This window comes from Hemicordylus capensis, chromosome 17 (genome assembly GCF_027244095.1).
Source record: "Hemicordylus capensis ecotype Gifberg chromosome 17, rHemCap1.1.pri, whole genome shotgun sequence".
Lineage (NCBI taxonomy): Eukaryota > Metazoa > Chordata > Lepidosauria > Squamata > Cordylidae > Hemicordylus > Hemicordylus capensis.
The window spans coordinates 11130017-11156052 of record NC_069673.1 but is presented as its reverse complement, the minus strand read 5'-3'; the positions used below and the strand labels follow the sequence as shown (position 1 = coordinate 11156052).

The 26036-nt window shown below is 46.8% G+C and overlaps 1 protein-coding gene across 22 annotated transcripts in view; it reads left to right on the top strand.

Annotated features, from left to right (window-relative positions):
* The window catches only part of FNBP1 (formin binding protein 1), a 148977-nt gene that overhangs the window by 103586 nt on the left and 19355 nt on the right, over positions 1-26036 (top strand). For 5 of the 22 annotated variants that reach the window (XM_053282469.1, XM_053282467.1, XM_053282466.1 and 2 more), the window contains exons 9-13: positions 4494-4688; positions 9020-9202; positions 15952-16041; positions 25250-25264; positions 25425-25460. In XM_053282469.1, the coding sequence (XP_053138444.1) occupies positions 4494-4688; positions 9020-9202; positions 15952-16041; positions 25250-25264; positions 25425-25460 (519 nt within the window). The remainder of the gene's footprint in view (positions 1-4493; positions 4689-9019; positions 9203-15951; positions 16042-25249; positions 25265-25424; positions 25461-26036) is intronic. The other 17 variants (XM_053282474.1, XM_053282471.1, XM_053282481.1 and 14 more) reach the window with 11 other exon arrangements.

Below are 26036 nucleotides of genomic sequence, written 5' to 3'. Positions count from 1 at the left end.
GAGTTGACCGCTCAGCTTCCTTTGGGGAAATTTATTTATTTATTCATCAAATGTGTACACCACCCACTCATTTGTTCTGACAAACGGATCCTTCAAGAGGTGCTGTGTGTCGTGCATGAATCGATTTGGTGCAGCCTGCCGAATCGTTTCAGCGGGGAGCAGTACCTTTAAGCATGAGTAAAGCAGGTCTTTACCTGCTCCCCTGCCCTCCTGCTTTTCTGGGCATGGCACTGAGCCACTCAGAAGTCCACATGTGGCCAAGTGTGTGATCAGCAACAACAACCTGAGAGTGCACATGCCTGCCGCCGTGTGTGTGTGTGTGTTCTGTATTAACTATACAGTTACATTAAGCACAAATTTCTGCCTCACCAGAATCAATATTGTTGACCTCGAAATTGAAATTGACTATACATATATAGTAACAAGTTGTTCAAGTAAGTATTCAGCCTACTTTCCTTTCACTGTCTCTACAACTGGACTAAATTTGGTTCGAATCGAGGTTCACAAGTTAGATCTCTTGTACCTCAAATGTTCATACATCCACTATCTTGGATCAGGGTGGATGACATTATTACAAATGATAGTCTTGAGATGTTCCTTTGTGTCACTCACTACAACTTTATCAAATTTGGTTCAAATGGGTTAGACAGTCCTCAGGTTAGTTCACTTGTGCCTCAAAAGTTCACACATCCACCATCTTGGATCAAGGTGGATGAAATCATCACAAACTACACCATTGGGACATCTCTATGTGTCCCTACAGCTGTAGAAAATTTGGTTCAAATCAGCCAAACTTTGCACAGGTTAGTGGACTTACACCTCAAAAGTTTACGCGTCCGTTTACTCAAAAGTTTACGAATTGGATTGGATGACATTGTCACAATCTACGCCATTGAGGTGTTCCTATATGTCCTTAAAGCTATCGCAAATTTGGTTCAAATCAGTTAAGCGGTTCACAAGTTAGTCCACTTGCGCCTCAAATGTTTATGTGTCCGCCATCTTGAATTGGGTTGGATGCCATTGTCACAATCTATGCCGTTGAGGTGTCCCTATGTGTCCCTACAGCTGTAGCAAATTTGGTTCAAATCGTTTAAGTGGTCCAAAAGTTAGCCCACTTGTGCCTCAAAGGTTTACGCGTCCGTCATCTTTGATCGGAGTGGATGGCATCATCACAAACTATGCCGTTGAGGTGTCCCTATGGGTCCCTACAACTGCACCCATTTTATTTCATATTGGTCCAGGCATGCAAAGTTGATAGGGACACATGGACACACACAGAGAATGCCAGGTGATCTCAAGCCTACTGGAAAGTAGGCTGAAAACATAAACAGAACTGCATAATTTTCTTCTTCTAAACAACAACAAAATCCTAAATTCGGTTTCATCAACTGAAGTTGTTGAAATAAAAGCCTCCCCATCTCTGGCAACTTGTAAAAAGGCACCAAAGACACGTTTCTTCACCCAGGCTTTTAATTCAATTTACAGTTTTAATAGTTTTTTTATGTGGGGTTTTAAATGATTTTAATGTACTAATCATTTTTAATTTTGTTTAATTTGTATTGTTTGGGTTGTACACTGCCCAGAGATGCAGGTTTTGACCGCTTTGTAAATATGTTAAATAAACAAGTTTCGATTCTGGGGTCCAAAAGACCAATTTTGGTGGGGTCTTCGTATAGAAGGAGATAATTCTTGGTTCTCTTTGGCTTGTGCTACATTTTTAAAAATGTGTTTGACATGTTCTTACCCGCTTGCCAGCTGTGGTCACATCTTTTAGTCTGGCAAATACTAACACCAGCACAAAGAGCATGTCAGATTCAGATAGATGCTTCTGATAATGATTAGGAATGTGCACGGAACAGACGGAGAGTGGTTTGAAGGTGGTGGTGGGGCATACCTTTTAAGGGTGGGGGACGGTGTCCTTACCCCTCCCACCATATTTCCCCCACCAGTGTCCAGAAGTTAACGGAAGTACCCAGCATGTGTGTGCCCGTCCGCCCAACATGCGTGCAAGCATACCTTAAAGGTGTGCCTTCCTCTTTGAACCGGCGGTCGAACAGTTCCGTACATCCCCCTAATACAGATTATCTGTTATGAGTTGCCTGGATCTTTTAAAACCAGACCTGGACTTTATCGGGTCCCTCTGAGAAATTCTATGTCCGATATTTGCTCCTAGATTAGAATTCCAATATTCCTTCCTTTTACAACCGAATATTAGATCCCATATTACGACCTTTTGAAACCAAACCTTGACCTTACTCCGAGGCATTTTGTGTCATCTATTTGCTCCTCAATGAGAATTCCAAAATGACGCTTCAAGTTGTCAAGTTTTGTGTCGCCGCTTATAGAATAGGATAGGCAGACTTTAACTCACCCGGACTAATTGTTTAAATCATAGTTTTTTAGTATTGATTTGGTTTTAATTACTTTATTACCTACACTACTGAAGTCTATTGTTTGTATTAACTTTTGCTGGTCAAGGACCAAAATACCGATTGGATTAGATTTAATACCGGGTCACAGTTGACCACCCACCCCCAGGCTTTTCTGCTGAATAAACCGCCTTCCTTTCCTCCTCGCCTTTTGACCATCACGGCTTCCCCTGGCATCTCCGGCAAGGCGGAGGACTCATCTGCTGTCGCTGCCCAGTGAACCTGTCTAGGATATGCCTTCCCAACACGCTGGCAGCAGATGGAAATTAATTTGTTCTGGATCTCTGGCTTCCTGTTTTGACATGTATCCCTTTCTGCCACATGCAGGGAGCTGGCTATTTTTAGCTCCATTGTCATCTTAGGATGTTTAGATCGGAGAGCAAGGATGCTGCATGGATGCAAGGAAATCGGGCTGCGAGTTTTTGAAAATATTTGAAATAGTTCAAAACGCTGCGGAAAAGGGAGGGAAACCCGGAAAGCCCAGGATGTGATCTCATCTGGCATGTTTTCCCTTCTTGTTTTGATCTCTTTCTTTTCCGGCTTTCATTTCATTTCTTTTCCTTTTTTTGTATTCCTTTACTGAGCTTTGTTGTAATACACTCTACATATCCTGCATACTCTGTGATACCGCTCATAAACTCGACATACACTTTATGGGAGGAGAGCTGGCCTTATGGTAGCAAGCATGAATTGTCCCCTTTGCTAAGCAGAGTCTGCTCTGGTTTGCATTTGGATGGGAGACTAGATGTATGAGCACTCTCCGATATTCACAGGATAGGGTTGCTCTGGGAAGAGCACTTGCCTTCATGCAGAAGGCCCTAAGTTCCCTCCCTGGCAGCATCTCCAGATAGGATTGATAGAGAGACTCCTGCCTGCAACCTTGGAGAAGCCACTGCCAGTCTGTGAAGCCAATACTGAGCTAGATGGACCAAGGGTCTGACTCAGTATATGGCAGCTGCCTATGTGCCACTCTCTTTCTTGTGTCTAACTTATATTGAAATTGACTGTGTAGCAGGGTGGCCAACCTGAGATTCTCCAGCTGTTGGACTACAACTCCCATCATCCCCCATGACAGTTTTGCCTAGTCACAATCCATGACATTTAGAAGCCTACACAGAGTGGGGAGAAATCCTCAGAACTGGGAACCCAACAGCACTTTTGCAGAAGAGTGTAAAAGAGAGTGCAAGAGAGATCAATTTGTTATGGGGCAGCTAACAAAGTTTATTATTATTACTATTATTATTATTATTCATTGGTGAAAATTAACTGAAGGTTTTGAAACGGAAGCCGGACAATAATCTTTTGGGGATGCTGTTTTATTTATTTATTTAAAATATTTATACCTCACCTCTCCGGTACCCTAGTGCTCGAGGCAGATCACAACATTAATAAAATAGGTACAATATAAAACAATTTTAAAAATCGATAAAATGAAGCAAATTAAAAGACCAAGCTAAAACCACATTGAAAAGTTACACATTTTAAAAGTTTCAAATGAAAAGTTGTGAGTAAAAAAGAGAAGATATAAAAGTAAAAAAGTGAAGATAACAAAAGTAAAAAGTAAAGATATAAAAAGATATAAAAAATAAAAAGCGAAGATATAAGCAGTGGATAAAACCTTAAGTAGCCTCTCTAAAAAGATGTATCTAATTTAAAAAAAAAAAACCGTGGACGGAGGGAGCTTGGGGAAACTCTTCCAGGAGGGTCTTCCAAAGTTGAAGGGCCACAACCAAAAAGGCCCTCCTGCTAGCCCCTGCCAACCAGATCTCCTCACGTAGCAGGGCCTCAGATGTTGAATGGAGAGCAATGGCAGGTTCATGTGGGCAAATGCCTTTTCCTATATGGAACAGAGGGCTAGACTAGGACAGGGATTCTCAACGCTGGGTCCCCAGATGTTATTGGACTTCAACTCCCAGAATCCCCAACCAAAGGCCACTGGGGCTGCGGATTATGGGAGTTGAAGTCCAACAACATCTGGGGACCCAACATTGAGAATCCCTGGACTAGAAGACCTCCACGGTCCCTTCCCACTCTAACGTTCTAGGATTCTGTGGTCTCTTTCAGGATTCACAGATGGTCATAGAAGCCTTTAAGTCTGGCTTTGAGCCTCCAGGTGATGTTGACTTTGAAGACTTCACCCAGCCAATCAAGCGCACCATCTCTGAGTCCAGCCTTTCCAACTCCAAAGACGGCAAATCTGAATCCAGGTTCTCCAGCAAGTCCAAGGGCAAGTTGTGGCCGTTCATCAAAAAAAACAAGGTACCGACTCCTGGGGCTTTGGCTTCAGCGTCAGTAACGTCGTAGTTTGCTTACTCGTGTGTTATTTTGTAATCCCGGCAGTTAAGTCTATTTTTTTTCTCTCTCCTTTTGTTTTTTGTTTTGTTTTTTAATAGAAATTAGTTTCTAAGAACTAATAGCTGATGTCCTGTTTTAATTCGTTGTAATAGGCTTCTTTTTTAATTGCTAGATTTTGCTTTCATCTTTGAAGATTTGATTTTCAGTGTACTTGTAAAAATTGAGTTGCTTTTATCAGTTCAGAGCTGTTTCTGGCTTGATTTGTTTGAGTTGTCATGTCTTCGCCATGGTGGTTTTTCCATTTCTCATTCAATTCTAGCGATTATTGCTCTCTGCTTACATTGTTCTATGTCTGCCAATTGCCCTTTGCTTACATTGTTTGACACCTTCCCGCTAATTAACATGCCTTCACCCATGCTGCCTTGAAGCTTATTTCTCAATTTGCCTTTTGTTTGCGCTTGGGGGTGGGAGACAGCTGTTTGTTTTCTTTCTGAACCTGAGGCATACAACAACATCATTTCATTCCGTTTAAAAACAAAACAAAACTTGCATGCCTGGCCTTTTTCTAAGTATCTGCTCTACTGTATCTGCTGGCAGGGGCATGATCCTGCCATTAAAGATGCTGCCATCTTACATCTGTCTTGCATGTAAGCCTCTGAAAGCTACAAGCTCGTCAAGCTTTTGACTAGGCCATCTGCCCATATGTGTCTGTGTTGCTCATTTATGGCATGTGGAATGAAAAGGGGGAAATAAAAGCAATCAATATCCTTCCATTTTTCCAACAGTTTCCTACCTGGTCGCCTGGGCTGATCCTTGCTCATCACTGGTGACTAGGGATTACTCGTTAACAGCATGTGAGATGGAAAACGCGGGGGAGGGAACCAGTACCCATCCAATTTGCCAAAGTCTCCTTAACCTGGTCGCCTGGGGTGATGCTTGCTCCTCATAGGTGACTAGAGGAGTGGTCCTTGACAAGCTCCATATGCGTTAAAAATGATGAACCTGTAGCCACATCCCTGTTTAGCACTGACATCCTGGATAGCAAATGTTTCGGAGCAGCCCAGGTCACTGTCTTTCCGTTGAGATCCCTATTGCTTCTCATTTCCACCGCCAGCATGGTGAATGATGCATGAAGGCATGTTAACCGGGGTTCTTGTGTCTCGGGACTTTGTGGAATCCTCCTTAGATTTCTTCCCCTCCCTGCGCCTGGAGCCCAGGGTGGGTTTCGGCAGATATGCCTGTCTTCGGGGAGACTAGTTTAGCTCAGCGGTGCAGACGTCTGATGTTTAGGGAGCCTTTCCCACCATAATACAGGAGAACCTCGTTGTATGCGGATTCTGTATCCGTGGCTTCACATATCACAGGTATCTAATTGACACCCGGTTTCATTCAACGTGGACACAAAAGGGTTAAAAGACACATCTCCGCGGTTCCCAGGGGGCCAGAAGTGACCACAGAGGTCATTTCCGGCTGTCATTTTGTCTATGGGAGCCATTTTGTGGCTCGGTTCGGCAAAATAAAAAATAAAATTAAAACATCTGTGATTTTGGGGACCATTTGGGGGGCATTGCTGGATGCCAGGAGACCTATGGAGCACGGTAGGGCACTTTATTTGGCCAATTTTGGGGGGATTTTTTCCATCTGGGAACCTAACCCCCACGTTCCCATAAACTCAATTACTTATTATCGCCTGTATCGTTATCCGCAGTAATATGCGGTAATGGAACCCCCCGCGGATAATGAGGTCCACCTGTAGTGTTCTTCTTTGTAAGGCCCGGGGGCCAGAGGAGGCCTCCATCAACCCTACATGTGACCCTCTGATTTGTTGTTTTGGGGGCCTGTGTGAAGTTTTGGCCAAAGCCAAATATTCCGCACCGTCCCGCTGGCACCAGCCGGGGGCGGGGGGGGGGCTCCTTTAAGGGAAACCAAACCCCCATGAGCCTCTGCACCATCCTGGAAGACATACATGGGCATCTTCCACACCGCAGGCTTTACCTCAGGTTTGCTGCGAGGCTTTGCTTTATTTTATTTTATTTTATTTTATTTTATTTTATTTTATTTTATTAATATACTGCCTGACTCCAAAGGCTCTCGGCGGCTCACAGAAAGAAAAACTTTACTGCGAGTTTGAAGTTGCTCCCCCCCACCCCACCGACCGACGCAAAAAATGGATTTTTAAAAAAACGCTGGACATCAATCGGGCTAGGTTCTAACGCACAATGAAAACCCCAAATCGCGTGTGAAGTGCTCCCCGAGAGCTGGCAGGGACTTTGGGGGGTCAATCTGGCCGATATGTGAACGCACCCCCTCCGTTCCGGAGGAGATGCGAGCGAAAAGCCCTGTGTGAAAAACGCGCCGGAGATCCCTCCGGGGCCCTTTCCTCCTTAGGAAAGGGCCCCGTCTCTCTCAAAGCCCCCCGGTGGAAAGGTCAGCGCAGCAAGGAAATAAAGGGCTTGAAGGGTTTTTGCCCAAGTGGCCCCCACTTGGAAAATAGTGGAGGACCACGGCATTTGAACACGCCTGCTGTAACCCGGGAGATGTCCCTGGGCACACGTGCCCCCACGCATGCCACAGAGGATTCTGGGACATGGCCGCTGGCACATGGGTCACATGACGCACTGCCCCGGCATTGTGGGTTCCGGAAGAGAACGCCCTTGGCCCTCTCCTTTCACTGCCCCTTAGCAGGGAAAGATCCGTAGCAGTGGGCAGGCTGTCCACTGTCAAGGAACCTTGCTCAGCTTTATCCGTCTTCACTTCGAGGAACCCCTGCTAAGCTTCCGAACCGCGGCAGGGTCCCCCAGCGCCCAGTTTGAGACCAGCTGCTGTTGGGGTTGAGTGGCTCGCCCAAGTCTGTACACATGCCCAGTTGCTGAAAGATGTCGTCTGCCTCTTAATGCCAATTTGGTTTAAATGGGTGCGAAGAACTGCATTGTGGTTTTCTTTACTCATTTATCATATTTGTCTCCTCCAAGAAACTGAGGGCAGCATGATGGGGATTGCTCCATTTTGCTCTGAGAGAGAGAGAGACTCACGTAGGAATACAGGACGCTGCCATACTGAGTCTGTCTTGGTCCATCTAGCCCATTGTTGGCTACTCTGACTGGCAGCGGCTCTCCAAGGTTTCAGGCAGGAGTCTTTCCCAGCCCTACCTGGAGATGCTGCCAGGGATGGAACCTGGGGCCTTAGGAACATAGGAAGCTGCCATATACTGAGTCAGACCATATACTGAGTCAGACCATTGGTCTATCTAGCTCAGTATTGTCTTCACAGACTGGCAGCGGCTTCTCCAAGGTTGCAGGCAGGAATCTCTCTCCGCCCTATCTTGGAGATGCTGCCAGGGAGGGAACTTGGAACCTGTTGCTATTCCTAGAGCGGCTCCATCCCTTAAGGGGAATATCTTACTAGATGCTCACACATCTAGTCTCCCATTCATATGCAACCAGGGCGGGCCCTGCTTAGCTAAGGGGACAAGTCATGCTCGCTACCACAAGACCAGCTGTCCTCTGTCACTGAGCTACAGCCCCATCCCCTAAAGGAAATATATTACATCAGTCGGTGCTCACATGTGGTTGGCCATCCAAATGCAAACCAAGGCAGATCCTGCTTAGCAAAGGGGACAACTCATGCCTGCTACTGCGAGGCCAGCTCTCCAGCCTACCAATGTCACCCGCTGTTGTTCATAGCTGAATGGGGATCCGTACCTAGCTTTCCCCCAGTCTAAGTTAGATACTCTAACCGCTACATCAGATTGCCTTTTCTGTAGAGGGAATTTTCTGTGTGCCCAGATCCCAGTTCCAGGTTAGTTCAGCTGTATAGTCGGGGCTGTCAGGGTGCAGTGGGGAAATCTGTGTCCTCCTCCATCTTTGCGTCCTTTTCGCATGCAGCATGACGGATTTTCTGGGAGAAATGCTGGGCATTAATTCTGTGCACTGCACCCCTTACTAAAACATCTCATTTTCTAACACACCCTCCTTTTGTAACACAATCCGGACCCTTGATCCTTCTCTCTCTTTTTGTTTCCTTTCCTTTAATTGTTTTCCCCCCTTTTTCCTTTCTTGAAAATATATATCTGTTTCTTTTTTTTAAAAAAAACAAAAAAACAAAAAAAAACCCCATGGCTTTAATGGTTTGCTTTGAATTGCGTTGCCCATGGTTTTGATTTCAAACGTTGCTTCTTTTGTGGTGCTCTTGATTTTGCGTGTGTGCTTTTCTGGGTTTGTGTTTTTAACCTTTTTGATTTTGGTTTCTGTTTTGTTTTGTTTTAATTCTATCACTTCTTCATCTCTTATACGTAGCTTATGTCCCTTTTAACATCCCCCCATCAGCCCCCTCCTCCGCCCCCTTCCTCTGGCTCACCCTCTGCTGTTCCCAACGGCCCCCAGTCTCCCAAGCAGCAAAAGGAGCCCCTGTCCCATCGCTTCAACGAGTTCATGACCTCCAAACCCAAAATCCACTGCTTCAGGAGTCTAAAACGCGGGGTAAGTTCTCCTCCGGACGGCTGTCTGTCTATGTCTCTCTTGTGCTTCAATTGCACGCTCTGTCCTGACTCTCCAAACCTGTCCTTTCTCCCTCCTTTCTTATTTGTGTGTGTGTGTTTTCCTCGCCCCGCAACCATGACATAGGGCTGCACAACTTCAGCCCTCCGGCTGCTGCTGGACTACAACTCCCATCATCCCCAGCCATATTCAGGGTGATGGGAACTGTAGTCCAGCATCCGCAGGAGGGCCAGTCGGGCAGCCCGGCCATAATGTTCGGGCCAGATTTCTGAGAAATCCAAAGCTATAGTCAAAAACCCCACAAGGAAACCACAAAAAAATAATAATGTATGTTTAGATATGAGAATGGCAGAAAAACAAAACCACCGTCTCATAATAGAGAGACTCTTTAATTTGCCGTTTGTTCTCTTGCCCCAAAGGGAAATACAATTACTTGTGGTCCTCTCTGTCAGGGAGATATTACTAAAGAGGTTCATTAGAGACAGATTAGTTGTCATTTGGCGTTTTAAATTTATAGCCCTTTTTAAAGCACCGTTCTAACGGACCTTGGGACTTGCGGGCGGAATTTCTCTGCTGGTATTTAGAAACTCAAGGGGTGTATGCTGGAGCTATGGGTATGAGTGTACGGGGCAGTCCTTCATTTCCTCAAGGATATTCCAGATCCTTTCCCCAAATGTTCAGATTTCATTTAGGAAAAATGGGTAAGGTCACGACCCACATATTCTCCCAATTTCCGCCATGCTGCAGCTGAGAGGGTGGCTCACCATAGGGCAGGGCTGCTTATCCTTGATCCCCGGGTATTGTTGGACTACAACTCCCATCATCTGGTGTTCAGCACCTGCTTCTCAGGGGCTTGCCACTTCTGATCCTGATGGAAGTGTATACCTACCAGGGCTCTCCCACTCTCATTACACTAGAGGCAGGGGTCATCCCATGAAACTGATTGCCAAGAAGTGTGGGACTATTTAGTTTAGGAAAAAGACGGCTGCGGGGAGACATGATAGAGGTCTATAAAATCATGCATGGGGTGAGGAAGTGGATAGAGAGAAATTCTTCTCCCTCTCCCATAACACTAGAACCAGGGATCATCCCATGAAATGGATTGCCGGGAAATTTAGGACTGACACACGGAAGTACTTTTTCATGCATAATCAACTTGTGGAATTCTCTGTCACAAGATGCGGTGACAGCCAACAACCTGGATGGCCTTTAAGAGGGATTTGGATAACTTCATGGAGGAGAGGTCTATCATCGGCTACTAGTCGGAGGGCTATAGGCCACCTCCAGCTTCAGAGGCAGGATGCCTCTAAATACCAGTTGCAGGGGAGTAACAGTAAGAGAGAGGGCATGCCCTCAGCTCCTGCCTGTGGGATTCCCCAGAGGCATCTGGTGGGCCACTGTATGAAACAGGATGCTGGACTAGATGGGCCTTCTTGGGCCTGATCCAGCAGGGCTGTTCTCATATTCTTAAGGCTATTAGCTGTTGACAACAACAACAATAACAAATATTTATATACTGCTTTTCAACAAAAGTTTCCAAAGCGGTTTACACAGGGAAATAATAAATAAATAAATAGTCCTGCCCCCCATGAATTTATCTAATCCCCTTTGCAAACCAGCCAAATTGGTGGCCCTCGCCACATCGGGCGGCAGTGAATTCCCTCGTTTTAACTACGCCTTGTGCAAAGAAGTGTTTCCTCTTCTCTGTCCTAAATCTCCCAGCACTGAGCTTCAACAGATGACCCCAGGTTCTAAGACTGTGAGATCAGGAGACACGTTTCTCTCTCTCTCCGCTTTATCTACGTCATGCGTAGTTTTATACACCTCTGTCACGTCCTCCCCTCACCTGTCTTCTTTCTGAACTAAGCCAGCCCAAACGTTGTTGTCATTCCTCATAGGGGAGTCGTGAGTTTTCTTCTTCACAGTGGAAACCTGGATTTCCCCAAAGAGTGGGCCACAACGCCTCTGGGCTTTCTGGAGAAGGAGATGGGGTGACGGGTTTCAGACCACTCCTCCAGACGGTCTCCTGAACTCAGGACTGGCGTCTGCCGTATAATAAGATGCAGAGCCAGCTGGCTTGAAAGCCCAAGTGACACAATACTTAATCAGGGTTCCTTTTCTGGGAGCTTTTCCAGTTCCCCTGTTCAATGCCACAAGAAAGAACCTTTCCAGACAGACGTTCTCCCCACTGCTATTTACATCTCTCTCTTGTCTTTCGTTTAACTGATGTCGGTGCCTAATTCAAAGCCTCCCTCCTGCCCTGACTCATGCTGCAGTGCCACGCCTCTTGCTGTATGGTGACCATGTGTGGTCCTTGGGATGTGCAGTCAGGGCTTTTCTTCTGTGCCCATCTTTATTTCGGCTCTGCATTTCTTACCTTTAAATCTCCGCCAAGAAGCTCAGGGCAATGTCTAGGCTCTTTCCCCCTGTGGAGTTTTGTTTCCCCCACTAGCCTGTGAGGTAGGCTCGAGTAAGAAATAGAGGCTGGCATCCAGAGCATGGAAGCACTGCTGCAGCAAGTAGGGGTGTGTACGGAACCTCCTAGTCAACGTAGTGAAGCAAATGGCCTCTGGGCATTTGCAGATGCTCTAACCAGGCCTCTGCCAGCCTGTGCTGATGGGGGAGGAGTGCCGGAAATGCCTAGGGGAGCCACAGTGGTGCATAAGGTGACCTCCTGCCTGCTGCTGCCCTCCCTTTTCAGCCCCATAGGATTCCCCCCCTTTGCTTATAAAGGAGAATGCTTACTGGATTCCCCTTTGCAAGCAGGCAGAACCGGCCAAACCTGTTCAATCTGAGCTGGGCCCGGTTCGGCTCAAAATCGAACCGGCTCCCCTTTTTGGAGGGCCGGTCCAGTTCGAGCACGAACCAGTCAAACTGGTCCGATTCAAATCGAGCCCAGGTCAATTTGGACTGGTTTTGCACATCCCTAGCAGCAAGGGGAGCGGACTGAAAAAACCTCCTAACAAACTACACCAGTGCAGTGGGGAAGCGGCAGTTTTGGACGCCCTGAATGTTGGGAAATTGTCAGATTCCCAGTCTGACACAAACCGTGTTCCCTGTAAGAGGGAATCCTAGATGCATTGACTACAGCTCCCAGCATCCCCAGTCAAAGGCCATTGTAGCTGAGGATGCTGGGAGTTGTAGTCAGCAACATCTGGGATTCCCTGTTACAGGGAACACTGTTCATGTTGTATTGGAAATCTGACAATTTCCCAACATTCTGGGCATCCAAAATTGCAGCTTCCCTGCTGCACTGCACAGAACACAACCCAACAATTTTTGGCAGGATGGGAATGTCAGCATTCCCAACAATATCTCGGTCAGATCAGATCACATTGGCTCAGATACCTTTTTGGCTTCAGAGGCCTAATACAGGTTGAGTATCCCTTATCCAGACATCCGAAATCCGGAATGCTCCAAAATCCGAAAACCACCATGGCGTGCACCGTAACAAAACAAGAAACAAAACGCCTCAGCTCACTCACTCGCAGATTCCCAATTTTGCTGCTTTTAAACATGCAGTCAAAACCTACTTATTTCAGAAGGCTGTTAGTGACAGGGGTTTTGTCTGTAATTCTCTCTAGTTGCGACTCTGTTTTTATTGTGAAGCTTTTTAATGTTTTTGATGTTCTCGCTTTGGCGCTAGAAGGGAAAGGGAAAGCCCCCCCCCCACGCCCTGCTCAGTTTGGCGCCTGCTCTGTTGGACCTAAAAAAATAAAATACAGTAACCTTTCTTGTTTAGACTTGGACCCCATGCCCAAGATATCTCATTATGCAAATATTCCAAAATCCAGAAAAATCTATAATCCGGAACACTTCTGATCCCAAGCATAAGGGATACTCAGCCTGTATTTCGATCCCATTTTTCAACCAAGTGTCAAAGCAACTTACAAATAGTATCAACTAAATTTTAACTGCAAATATATTTGACAACACACACACACAGAGCTGCCCGTAACTGTTTAATTTATTTCTTGCGCAAATCTTATTTTATTTCTTGCAGATCTTGCATAGGACAATAAATACTATACCAAATTTGGAAATCATCGCAGTAGCAAACCTTCCTAAATACAAATTTGTATATCTTGCTGGATAGACATGTTTGCAACACCTGATGGATTCCCTCCCCCGCCCCCCCCCCCCCGCCCCTGCTTTGGTTTGACCATTCCAGTAACTGTACTGAGGGGGTGGATTCCTTTGTCCCATGAAAACTAACACAACTCCAGGGGTTGGCGCAGTCAATGACGTGCCTCTTAGCTTTGGATTTTTGTGGTTTCTGTTCTGGTGGTGGTTGTTGACTGGGTTTTCCCCCCCTTTTCTTACCATATAATTAACTCTTCCCATCGCACCCAGGAATGTTTTCTTGATCCCTCATCTCGTTTCACGTAGTTGTGTCTGGTAGTGCATCCTCTCCTTTCCTTGTAGATGTTCCACCTTAACAATTTTTCAATCCGCTTGTAGTGATCCTTCCTTCATACATCTGTGCGTTTTTGTATTTAGAGCCAGCATAGGAGAAAAATCCTCACATTTTTTTTCAGCCCCTGGGAAATATCTTATTATTTCAATACATGTTGTATATCCGGATTAGAGCTGATAAAGTCATAGTTGTGTATGGTCGTGTTTCTGTGTTGGGCAAATCTGGTACGTACTTAATATCCTTTATAAATGAAATGAAATGATTGTGCAGATTCCCAGGCCTAACTGGGTTAAGGGCCGATTTCCATGTTATCATCTAACGGTTCTAGAGTATGTGCTTGAGTCATCTCCATGATGGAAAATGTATCATGGGAAATTCTCCTCTAGTGCCTCGCTCAGAGCGAAGCGGAATGATTAGCGGACCTCTGAGGTCTCTTCGAACTCTAATATTCTACAGCCCTTGCTGGATTGTACCATTTTGGACTGCAGAGGATTGAATCGCATATTGGGATATTCCTCCACATCAGAAACGCCTCGCCTGTCGAAAACTGGTCTGCCAAGGAGGAAGCTTTGTAGCCGAACTTTCTCTCTGCTGTGCCAGTTTTCCGTTTTGATTTGTTCTACATGAGATATTTATTTTATTTATTTTTATTTATTTATCATATTTTTACACCTCCCAAAACTTACGTCTCTGGGCGGTTTACAACAAGATTAAAAAGTAAAACATTAATTAAAAACAAAAACAAAACAAAACAAAAATTTAAAAGCAAGTAATGGAAAGCACAATTTAAAGTTTTTAAAACAATATTCTAAAAATAACATTCAAAACAATCAAAACAATGTCAGAGATGGGGAGGCTCTTATTGCACTAGGGAGCGCATTCCAAAGCCTCAGGGCAGCAACCGAGAAGGCCCGTCCCTGAGTAGCCACCAGACGAGCCGGTGGCAAATGCACATGGACCTCTCCTGATGATCTCAATGGGTGGCAGGGTTCATTACAAAGAAGCCATTCTCTTAAAAACCCAGGGCCCAAGCTGTTTAGGGCTTTATAGGTTATGATCAACACCTTGTATTTTGCCCGGAAACATATTGGTAGCCAGTGTAACTCCTTCAATACAGGAGTAATATGGTCTCTCCTAGATGACTCAGAGACCAGCGTGGCTGCCGCATTCTGGACCAACTGTAGTTTCCGGACTACATACAAGGGCAGCCCCACATAGAGCGCATTGCAGTAATCCAGTCTGGAGGTTCCCAAAAGATGTACCCCTGTTTTGAGGTCGTCTCACTCAAGAAACAGACACAGCTGGCGTATCAGCCAAAGCTGATAGAAGGCACTTCTGGCCACTGTCTCAACCTGGGACACCAAGGAGAGACTTGGATCCAGAAGCACCCCTAGACTGCGTACCTGTTCCTTCTGGGGAAGTGTGACTCTATCCAGAACAGGTAGATCAAACTCGTCTCTCGAGTTCTGACCCCGCACAATGAGTACCTCCGTCTTATTTGGATTCAGTCTCAGTTTGTTATCCCTCATCCAGCCCATTACCGACTCCAGGCAGGCATTTAGGGAGGTTATGACCTCTCCCGATGATGCTGACATGGAGAAATAGATTTGGGTGTCATCAGCATACTGATAGCACCCTGCACCAAATCTCCTGATGATCTCTGCCAGCGGTTTCATGTAGATGTTAAACAACATTGGAGACAATACGGAGCCCTGAGGGACACCATACAAAAGTTCAAATTTTGAAGAACAGCAGTCTCCAAGGGACACCATCTGGAACCTGCCTGAGAGGTAGGAGCGGAACCACTGCAAAGCACTGCCTCCCACCGCCAACCCCCTAAGACGCTCCAGAAGGATACTATGGTCAATAGTATCGAAAGCCGCCGAGAAGTCCAAAAGGACCAACAGAGTCACACCTCCTCTGTCAATTGCCAGTTGGAGATCATCCATCAAGCCGACCAAGGCAGTCTCCACCCCATAGCCAGCCCGGAAGCCAGTTGGAAATGTTGCGTTTCCCCCAAAAGCTGGTTTCAGGTCTGTTTTTGGCAAAGCTGTCATTTCTGCAAATTAAAGGACAGAAGCAAATATGACTTAACGTGATGACGCTATGCCTCTGGCCCTGGGGACCCCAAAACCCGCGTTTACATTTTCCGGACCCAGGAGTGACTTCGGGGAGTGCCTCTGCAGCGTTAGATCATAACATGGGTCCCTGGCTAAAGCAGAACTATCTATTTTGCTGTAGAAACCGTAAATGTGGGTCTTTCTCTCCCTGACCCCCTCTTTTAATGCGTGTGTGTTTTCTCTTGCTGATTCAGCAGCAGTCTCAGTCTTTGTATTTTCACAAAGAACTCATGAAGAGGACGTTAGGCAAACCCACGTATGCCCATGAGGCTAGGGAATATGTTGTAAGTCCATGTATGGTGTGACTGGGCCATACAGTTGCTGCACAGTCACTGATCCCATTTACAAGGTTGCGAGAGGGGGAGTTTTGGCGGAAAACCAAGTGTGCAAACTCCCTTGAGAATTTTTCAAGCCCCGAATTGACATTGTCAGTTCAACATATTTTCTTTTCTTTTTTTTCATGTTGGAAAGTGCTGTCCTGGTTTCAGTCCAAAAAGAAAGCAAAACCTGCGACAGCTGTTAGCAGTGGGGTGCGGAAACGAATGGACCTGGGGTAATAAACGAGCAAAAATGTAACGTATAATCTGCAGTGGAACTCCCTTGATCAGGCTTGATCCGTTATGAGGAAGGCGCAAAGAAACCACTAAGGCTAGAAGGGATCTACAGATCTGCAGACTCAGTTTGCAGAACAGTGGAGTTGGAAAGAACCGGAAGGTCGACAAGGCCATGTTCTCCGGATATTAGTCCATTACAGATTAATCCATGGGAATAATTTCAAGTGATACAGACTAGTGACCTCGCACTACAGAAGAGAGTGATGTGCTTGCATTGTAGAAAGATAATTTTGATGTAACCCAACATAGGAACAACATAGGAAGCTGCCATATACTGAGTCAGACCATTGGTCTATCTAGCTCAGTATTGTCTGCACAGACTGGCAGTGGCTTCTCCAAGGTTGCAGGCAGGAATCTCTCTCAGCCCTATCTTGGAGATGCTGCCAGGGAGGGAACTTGGGACCTTCTGCTCTTCCCAGAGCGGCTCCATTCCCTAAGGGGAATTACTTACAGTGCTCACACATCGAGTCTCCCATTCATATGCAACCAGGGCAGACCCTGCTTAGCAGAGGGGACAATTTCTGCTTGCTACCACAAGACCAGCTCTCCCCAGTAGAAAAAACAAACCAGAAAAACTGAAAAGAGGATAACCTCAACTTAGTGCCCAAAGGAGAAATTATTGGTTCAGATACACTGTCTGGTTTTGACAAAACATTTTCCTCAGAGGTAACAAGTACAAGTGCCTCGTATTTAAAAAATGGTGCTTCCTCCATCGTTCTCGTTCAGACAGAAGATTATTCTGAATAATGTTCAAATGTTTAACTCAAATCTGAACAGAATTAAAACATCCAGTGAAAATAGGTTAGCCCTATTCAGTACTACAGAGGTTCTGAATCGGTCATCGATGCCAAAGATCCTTGAAATTCCAGTTCTAGGGATAAGAATATCCATTTCCTAACTTCCCAAGAACTCGCCTTCTTCATACCTGCTCCACAGTCAAACTGCTTCAGTCCCAGATTCCTGGTCTGCCCACCCTTCACTGAACTATAGTTCCCAGAGTCCCCTGGGAACTATAGTTCAGTGAGGTGGGAGGGAAGAGCTCCCAAAACAATTCCCAGGACTTTTGCCAAGTTCCGAATCCCAGGATTCTTCCTGGAAGCCATGAAGGTTAGACCGGGATAAAAATGCCGAGTGGAATTGGCACACATTTTGAGCATCACTTCCATGTAAAAGGAAAACACTAAGATACTACGTAGCTTTTTGAGTTCTCAATTGGAGAAATTAACCGTTCAGAAAAGTGAAGAAGGTGGTTCTAGAGAAGGTCAGTTCTTGGAGGAACAATTGTACAAGAGGCTTCCACTGTGGACTGTTATGTTCTTGCTGTCACAAAGCCAATTTATTTGCGATTGATGGTGTGCATTTCAGGGGGACATGAGCCTTCTTGAGGGGAAAAAAGGGGGAGATAAACTTCCTTGCTTTTTTGAACTTTCCATTAACACAAACGGGGTCCAGTATGATAAAAGCAAATGTCCTCTTGGTATAACCAGAGAATCAGAGTGGAGACTTCTTGCCCTTGGAAAACCAGAGAAATTTCAATCCTCCCTTCTCTGCATCTTTTAAGTGAGGGTCAGCGTTTGTGACTATCCAATAACACATAGATTTGCTGGCTTCCATGCGCTTTCGTGTGTTATTGATGCTTGTGGCTCGTAGGCTTTCTCCATTTGCGTCCTGCGAAAGGCTACGGTAGACCCATCCTGAGGATGCGAACCTCAAAAGAGATTTCCATTTTTCCCCCTTTACATTTCCTAGAAATGTAATTGGTTAGGAATAAAGGCCTTAACACAAGGGGAGGCAACTTTGCTTTCCAGCTGAACTGCATCTCCCGTCATCCTCAGCCACAATAAATTGCAGCTGAGGATGATGGGAGTTGTAGTTCCGCAACAGCTGGAGAGTCAAGGTAGCCCAAGGTTGTTTCTCCTTAACAGGACAAAACCTCCCGGATTTCTGCCCCACTCACCTGTCCATGCCCCAAATTTCCTACAGTGGGTGAGCAAATACAACAATATTAAGTAACATTGCAAACTGCCTTGAGTACCTTCTGGTTGAAAGGCAGGGCGGAAAAATTTAAAAGCAATACCGTGAATTAATTATCAACACTCCTCTTTCCCTTCAGTTTAGCAAAAGGTCTCATTCCTAACAAAATAAAATGAGATTGCCCATCTGGTTATGGCAACTTTTATTTATGCAACTCGATTTTAACAAGGCCTAATTACTACATTTATACTTTTATGTATGCAAGTATTCAGTTATAGTTGAAAGATATATAAGCCACTTTTCCAAAGTTCAAAGCAGTAGACCAAAAATGTTTTTTTTTTAAAAAGAATTACAGTTAAGAAAACACCATGATCAAGCCAGAGCTGAGCACTTTTAAACCTCTGCTAATTTCCACGGGAGAGAGATGAAGATGTCCTTCTCTTCCATGGAAATCAGGGAAATTTAGAAGTGCTTCACTTGTGACTGGATCAACCCCATAATTTGTTTTAACCCTACATTTTAAACCTCTCTAATAACGTTTGTTGGGGTTGAAAAGCAATAAATAAATAAATATATATATAAATGGGAAGGACTCGATGTCTGGCTAAAACAAACCAGTCAATAACACCTGTCTGATTGTGTAAACAACAACGTAATAAATAATCAATAAACGTACAAGACATTTTAGAATAACCTTCCTTTGTCTTCACCACCACATCTTGATGAGATCACCATCAGTACCATTTTCCTGATGGGGACCTCAGGCAAGAGGGTGGTGATTTCCACACAAGATTACCCCGTCAATCTAAGTTGGGCTGTGAGTTGAGCCCAGGACTCCCAAGGTCTAATTTTATCTCCTCCAGATCAATGGTTTTCAAACGCTGGGTATCCAAGGAAATGCTTTCAACATTGGCTCGTCTAGCATCACACCCAAGCGGAGGATTCTGAGGCATGTTTGAGGGTGTTCTCCTTCAGTGATGGAGGTTAGCCCAGAATGTGTGACTCGTCCCACTTGGCATCAGAGGCAGGACTTTGCAGATGTGTGGGTGTGGCTCTCTTCAGTGGGAGGAGCCTTGCCAGATCTGGTCCTGCCTGCTTTGAGAGAAATGGGCTCTCGTAGATCTCCCGCTCTGGGGGTGGTGGTGGTTTATTTTTCATTTTTAGTCATGTTAGTCGCTGGCTGCACATTCCCCTTTCCCTTAAAGTGATATTTGTTTACCTGACGGTTTAATCCGTCATGCCGGCCTCCTGCTTTTGAGCTCGAGCGGACTCCTCCAGATGATGATTTATTCCAGCGCAAATTCTGACGGGAGATTTAATCGGCAGTAAAGGTCAAGTTGTGCCCTCGAGTCGGTGTCGACTCCTGGCGACCACAGAGCCCTGTGGTTATCTTTGGTAGGATACAGGAGGGGTTGACCATTGCCTCCTCCCGCGCAGTCTGAGATGATGCCTTTCAGCATCTTCCTATATCTCTGCTGCCCGATAGAGGTGTTTCCCATAGTCTGGGAAACAGACCAGCGGGGATTCGAACCGGCAACCTTTTGCTTGCTAGGCAAGTCATTTTCCCGCCATTAAGTGGCTACTAATCCGCGGTACAGGAACAGGGATGGATCTACCATTGGACAATCGTGTGCAGAGCACACAGGCCGCCCAAGTGGGTCCAAGGCAGGGGGAGCCACCCACCAGCTGCCCACTTGCCTTTCTTCCACCCTCCGTGGCCCCTGTACAGATTCCTCACTGCTGGCTTGTCTCCCTTCACTGGTGGCGACATGGTCTAATTATGTCACTTTAGACTGCATTGGGTAGGGGGGCGTTGAGTTCCCGGCCGAGTGGGGGCCAGGGAGTCAAGCCGGCAGAGGGTGGAGGCTAGCAACAGCAGTGGCAGGAGCCGCCCCCCCCCAAAAAATCTAGCCACAGGCCACTGCTACTTCAGTGAGCCCACGTTTCCACCGTTACACTAGTGAGCCATCCATACGTAGCCGGTGTGGCTGATTTATTCGACTGACGCAGCATTGGCACTCACGTGGGAAGAAGAGGCAGGCTTTGATGACCTCCCCTTCCTCCAGATGCACACGGAGCCGCCCGAAAGTGTTCCCGGAGAGTCTCGCAGCTCTTGTGGGTATATTTTTGGGTGGCACAGAGGGCTTCCAGAGGAAGGGGTGATCATCAGATCCCCTCCCACGCTGCGGATGCTTGTTATTGCAATCGTGAAATCTCTCAACAGCACCAGAGAGCTTCATAGGTCAGGGAGTAACAGCAGGAGAGAGGGCATGCCCTCGCCTCTTGCCTGTGGGCTTCCAGCAGCATCTGGTGGGCCACTGTGTGAAACAGGATGCTGGACTAGATGGGCCTCCTTGGGCCTGATCCAGCAGGGCTCTTCTTATGTTCTTATGATGTCGGCGATAGTTTGAAAATCACTGCCCTGGACGACGCGGAGTCCTGACACCAGTGTCCCCTGTAACCGGGGTTCCCAGACGTTGTCGACTACAACTCCTATCATCCCCGGCTGCAGTGGTCTTTGGCGGGGGGTGATGGGAATTGTAGTCAACCACATCCGGGGAACCCTGTTGCCAGGGAAACAGCCTGACCCATAGAACAGCGGTGTTATTTCCCCACGTAAAACAGTTTTGTCTCGAACCTGCTTCGACCACAGTCCCAGCTGTGCACGTCCCTAATGGCCAGTCATCAATGAGTTAGAAACAAGGTTGGAGGTGCCATCAGTGACCGTGTGCTACACAGCTGCTGGGCTGGAGGGCTTTGGGTCCGAACGTGTTAAAGACCTGGGTACTAGGGTTGTGCATGCATATTTCGGCAGGGCATGAGTAAAGCAGGTCCTTCCCTGCTGCTCTGCCGGCCTGCCATTTTCCCAGGCGCACCGCTCGGAAGTCCATCTGTGGCCTCGGGGCTTTAGCCTGCAGCTCGCATGCAGCGCGGGGGGGAGACACATATGTCCGCTACGCGTAGGCTGCTGGGTGAATCCCCGTGGCCACACATGGACATACTCGGCACAGCGGCATGCCTGGGAAAGTGGCGGAGTAGCTGGTAAGACGTGTCCAGGTCCCTCTCCCCGCCCCGCCGAAACGATGTGGTGGGCCGCGCCAAATCAATTTGTTCGCATCCCTACTGGGTAAGATGGGGCCCTTCAACCCAGCCACTGCTTTGCGCAGGATCGTCGCCGGCACTCCAGGCTTGTTTTTAACTCACCGACGATCAGCAAACAGGAGTGTGCGGAGCTCCCGAACGAGGGTAGGAGGCGCCTCCTACCCTAAATTGGATCGTGTGAATCGGTCCAGTTTTTAACGGCCGATAGATTCAAAGCCAGGAGAATTCCGCCCGAGCCTTTTGTCTCTCTCTGTCGCCTTAGTATTTTTAAAACCCCGCCCAGCCCCTCTGTACAGCCCTCTTGTTAAAGAGTCTTTCCCATTGTTCATGCTGCTCCTGTGGATCTCTAACAAGGCTTTGGTGAGCATTTTGAGGGCGATGCTGTCAATTCAGTGCCTGGTGCTTGTAGTATTTAGAAGCAAAACCCCGCCCCCGAAAAACCACCCCCCACTCCATGAACGGCTCTAGGCATGTTAAGTGACTGTCTTGGCCCATTCGCGTTTGCTGGATTGACAGCAAACAGGAGAGTGCGGGGGCTGGCGATTCCTCTGGCCGCGTCCTAGTGTGTGCCCAGGCAGTTCTCAGCCTTTAGCTCATAGCGCATGTAGCATTACATTCTGTGCATAGACCGCTTCCGTAGGCGAATGGATTTCTCTCCGTCCCACCACCGTTGTCTGTAAAGCTGCGTCCGAAGTCCTCTCGACTTGTGCTGATTGTGTCTTTGCTGAAGTTCACAGGAATGCTAAGCTAAGAAATTTTGCCAGTGGGGGGGGGGGATCCTACCTCCTTCCTCCACAGAGATGTCCAAAGACACTTTTGTTGCCGGGGGGCAGAACCTCAAACTGGCCGCCACCTCTGACTGATGGAAAATCAACGTTGTGTTAAACGAAAGCGGGCGAGGCAACCTTGACGCTCCAGCTGTTGCCGGACTACAGCTCCCATCATCCCCAGCCACAGTTTTGTGGCTGATGGGAGTTGGAGTTCAGCAACAGCTGGAAAGCCAAGCATGAAGTGCTTGTGAAGAAATAGGGCGTGCTCAGAGGGGAACCGAGAGGATTATAACGTGGATTAAAGCAGCATAAAGTTTTGTGGATGGCAACCCACTTCGGCAGATGCTGAACTGTTCCTGGAGAAATGTGAGAAAACAGGCAGTGAATATGGCGGCATTCTTAAAGGGACAGGGGTTGAAATGCATCAAGCACAATCCTTATAGTGTGACAGGAAACCCTAGTCCCTATTGAATCCTTGTCCAGTACAATCAAACTTTCTGACAAATAATTGACAGCCTTGCTGCTCTGACATATTACCACAGAATTTCTGAGGTGGGCCACTTCACCGTGCCTCATGGGAAGGCCGCCATGAGCTTCTGCTTCGTGTGGGGCTACCTCCCAGTTACAAGAATTTTGCTTGATGAACCAAATAAGCCTTAGTCCAGGGTTTCTTAGCCTTGGGCTCCCAGATGTTGTTGGACCACAGCTCCCATCATCCTCAGCCACAAAGGCCGTGTCTGGGGATGATGGGAGTTGTAGTCCAACAACATCTGGGGGCCCAAGGTTAAGAAACCCTGCTAGTCCATTGACTGATTGCTCAGTCAATTAAATTTGCAAATCGGCATTAATTCTAAAGCAAAAAACCAACAACACCCCACTTTGTTTGTTTGTTTGATCTTTGCTTATTTATTTATTATGTATATGTTTATGGTAGCAGGCAGCCTCTTAGAAGAGAAAGGAGAAAGACCGGGTATGTGTGTGTGCCGAATTTAAGATGGCACAGAACTGCCATGTTTTTTAAAATTCAAAAAATTGGTTTCAAAACTCTGCTGCCCAAGTAATCTGGGCACCTTTCTAGTCAGTCAAAAGCTCCCCCGCCCCCCTTTTTCAAGTGGATCAATTTAATCAATTCAACATGGCAGCCTCCTAGTTTTTACAGTTATTCTTTTCTTCTCTCAAACGTGGGTCGGTTATTTCAAGGCCTCCTTGGGCTGGGTGCATGACGTATCCGTCCACACGTTACCTTTGCCTCCAAAATGTGCAAGAAGCAGCATTAATAGACTGACGTGTGAGGCGGACCTAGGGCAGAGGAAGCGATTTTACCCTTCCTGCGACAATTCTGTTGCCTGGCAGGCGGCATCCCTTGTGGGAAGCTTTTGCAGGTGGACGTTGTGTAGGCAATTTCTGCTTTTCCACCTGTGACTGGTCCGGAGTCACCTCGTGAGTTTCATGGCTGTGTTGGGATTTGAACCCGTGTCTCCCCCATCCTAACATGTTACTCTAACCACTATACCCCGCTGACTCTCTACTATTAGGCTTGGCATGGGTTCATCTGTGGGTGAGGAGACCCCCTCCTCGCCTCTTCTCCTTCATGGTTGGCAGGAAGAATACTGCAGTGGGACCCTCAGGCTTCTTGCATTGACAAAGAAGCCCCCTGCTGGAGGAAATGTAAATGCTCAGGCACTTGCTGGACAGGGGGGATTTCCACCAGTGGCCCTTTAAATCAGCCTTCAATGCATATATTTATTTGTTTTTACATTTATATCCTGCTCTTCTTCCTCCAAGGAGCCCCGAACAGTATATATCAGGGTTTCTTAACCTTGCCCCCCCCCCAGATGTTGTTGGACTACAACTCCCATCATCCCCAGACATGGCCTTTGTGGCTGAGGATGATGGGAGTTGTAGTCCAACAACATCTTGGGGCCCAAGGTTAAGAAACCCTGGTATATATGGTTATGTTTCTCCTCACAACCACCCTGTGGTGTAGGTTCGGCTAAGAGATACATGACTGGCTCAGAGCCACTCAGTGAGTTTCATGCCTGAACGGGGACTTGAACTCCAGTCTCCCCGGTCTTAGTCCAGCACTCTAACCACTACACCACGCTGCCTCTCAAAGGTTTCTTACCAGTGGTGGGATGGTGCTTTGATATAAAACCCACGTCGACTAGTGTGTGCGTTCAGTTTCTTTCCTGCCCTCTGTCTCACCTGAATTGCATTTTGCACATAAACAAAGGAGCAAAAGTGACCTTTGAGGATTTCTGTTAGACGTTCCTAAATACTTGCAGGGTCAGAGAGCATTTGCAGGGGGACGGAGGCTGCTGAACCCCTCCTGTTCCCGTTGCAAAGGGCCTCTGGGGTCGTCTTTGTCTCTAGTCAGGCTTTCCTTGGGACCTGACTAGTGGGGAACAGTTTGATTTAAAGCAGAAGTCCCCCCAAGCGTGGGTCTCCAGCTCTTGTTGGACTACAACTCTCATCTCCCCCTGCCTGGCAGGGAATGATGGGAGTTGTAGTCCAGCAACAGCTTGAGACCTGCAAATTGAGAGACCCCATTCTAAAGGCGGGAGGGGGAGGCATTCGTAGGGAAGATGTGTTAGGCCTGCCTCCGCACATCCCTGCATTATGAGAACAGCACAGGGTTGGATCCCTGCACCGAACCGTTACTCCCAAATTATTTTAGAGGGAGGTCCCGCGTTGATTTTTGCAACACCTCAGGTCTTCCATCGTCCGCTTTTTATTGCACACAGCCGAAATGGAAGAAACGGCTCCTTTTCCTCCCCTCGTCCGCATCACGGGCAAGACGGCCGCTGGAGAAGGGAGCATTTCTTACCCCCGGTCTTGTGAACTTTTGCACAGATTTGTGAGAGGCCGTGTCCATTTTCACGAGCCGAGTGCGGAGGATGGATGTGTGTGCGTGTCTCGTGTTGACTCTGTGGGACCCACCTGAGTTCCTCTTTGATTGACACGCTCTTGTCTTTTTCTCTCTTTCTCTCTCTCTCTCTCCTCACCTCGCCCTTCTCCGTTTTTACGTGAAGCTTTCTCTCAAGCTGGTAAGCATTGGCACACCGTGTGCTCTGTCGCATATCTGTCGTCTTGAATCACAATTTTGCGCCCCACGTGTGAAAGCAGCCCTGAAATTAACTGACATTTTCTGTCATCTTTCTGTTTTGTTTCTGTTTTTGTTTTGTTTTTTGCTTTGAAATTTATCAGATAACTTTGAATATGCAGGTCTGGAATCTAATGGAGGTGATCCTGTTTTAATGCTTCTAATAAGCTCCTGAACCATTAACTCTTAATTTCCGTAGCTTAGTTTAATTCTTAGGTGTGTGTCTTAAAACTGTGATCTAGGGCTGTAAAATGTGGACAGATTGGTTCCAGCTGTGATCCGTTGCTGCACCTGAAATACAGATAATTTATCCTGGGTTACAGAGAAGTTTGCTTTTGGCAAAAGGAAGACATTGGACTCAGTAAACGGCAAACAGTGCCCTGATAAATTCAGAGGTGGCCAACATTTTTTTTTTTTAAAAGAATCAGCTATAGGGAACATAGAGAAGCTGCCATATACTGAGTCAGACCTTTGAGCCATCTAGCTCAGTGTTGTCTACACTGACTGGCAGCAGCTCTCCAAAGTTTCAGGCAAGAGTCTCTCCCAGCCCGATCTTGGAGATGCTGCCAGGGATTGAACCTGGAACTTTCTGAGTGCATGGCTGGTGCTGCTCTTCCAGTGAACTATGGCTCCATATTATGTGTATTCATCTACCACTTTCCAATATATCATCAGAAAAAAGGAATCAGATGGCTCCCTGCCCGCAAAGGGCTCAC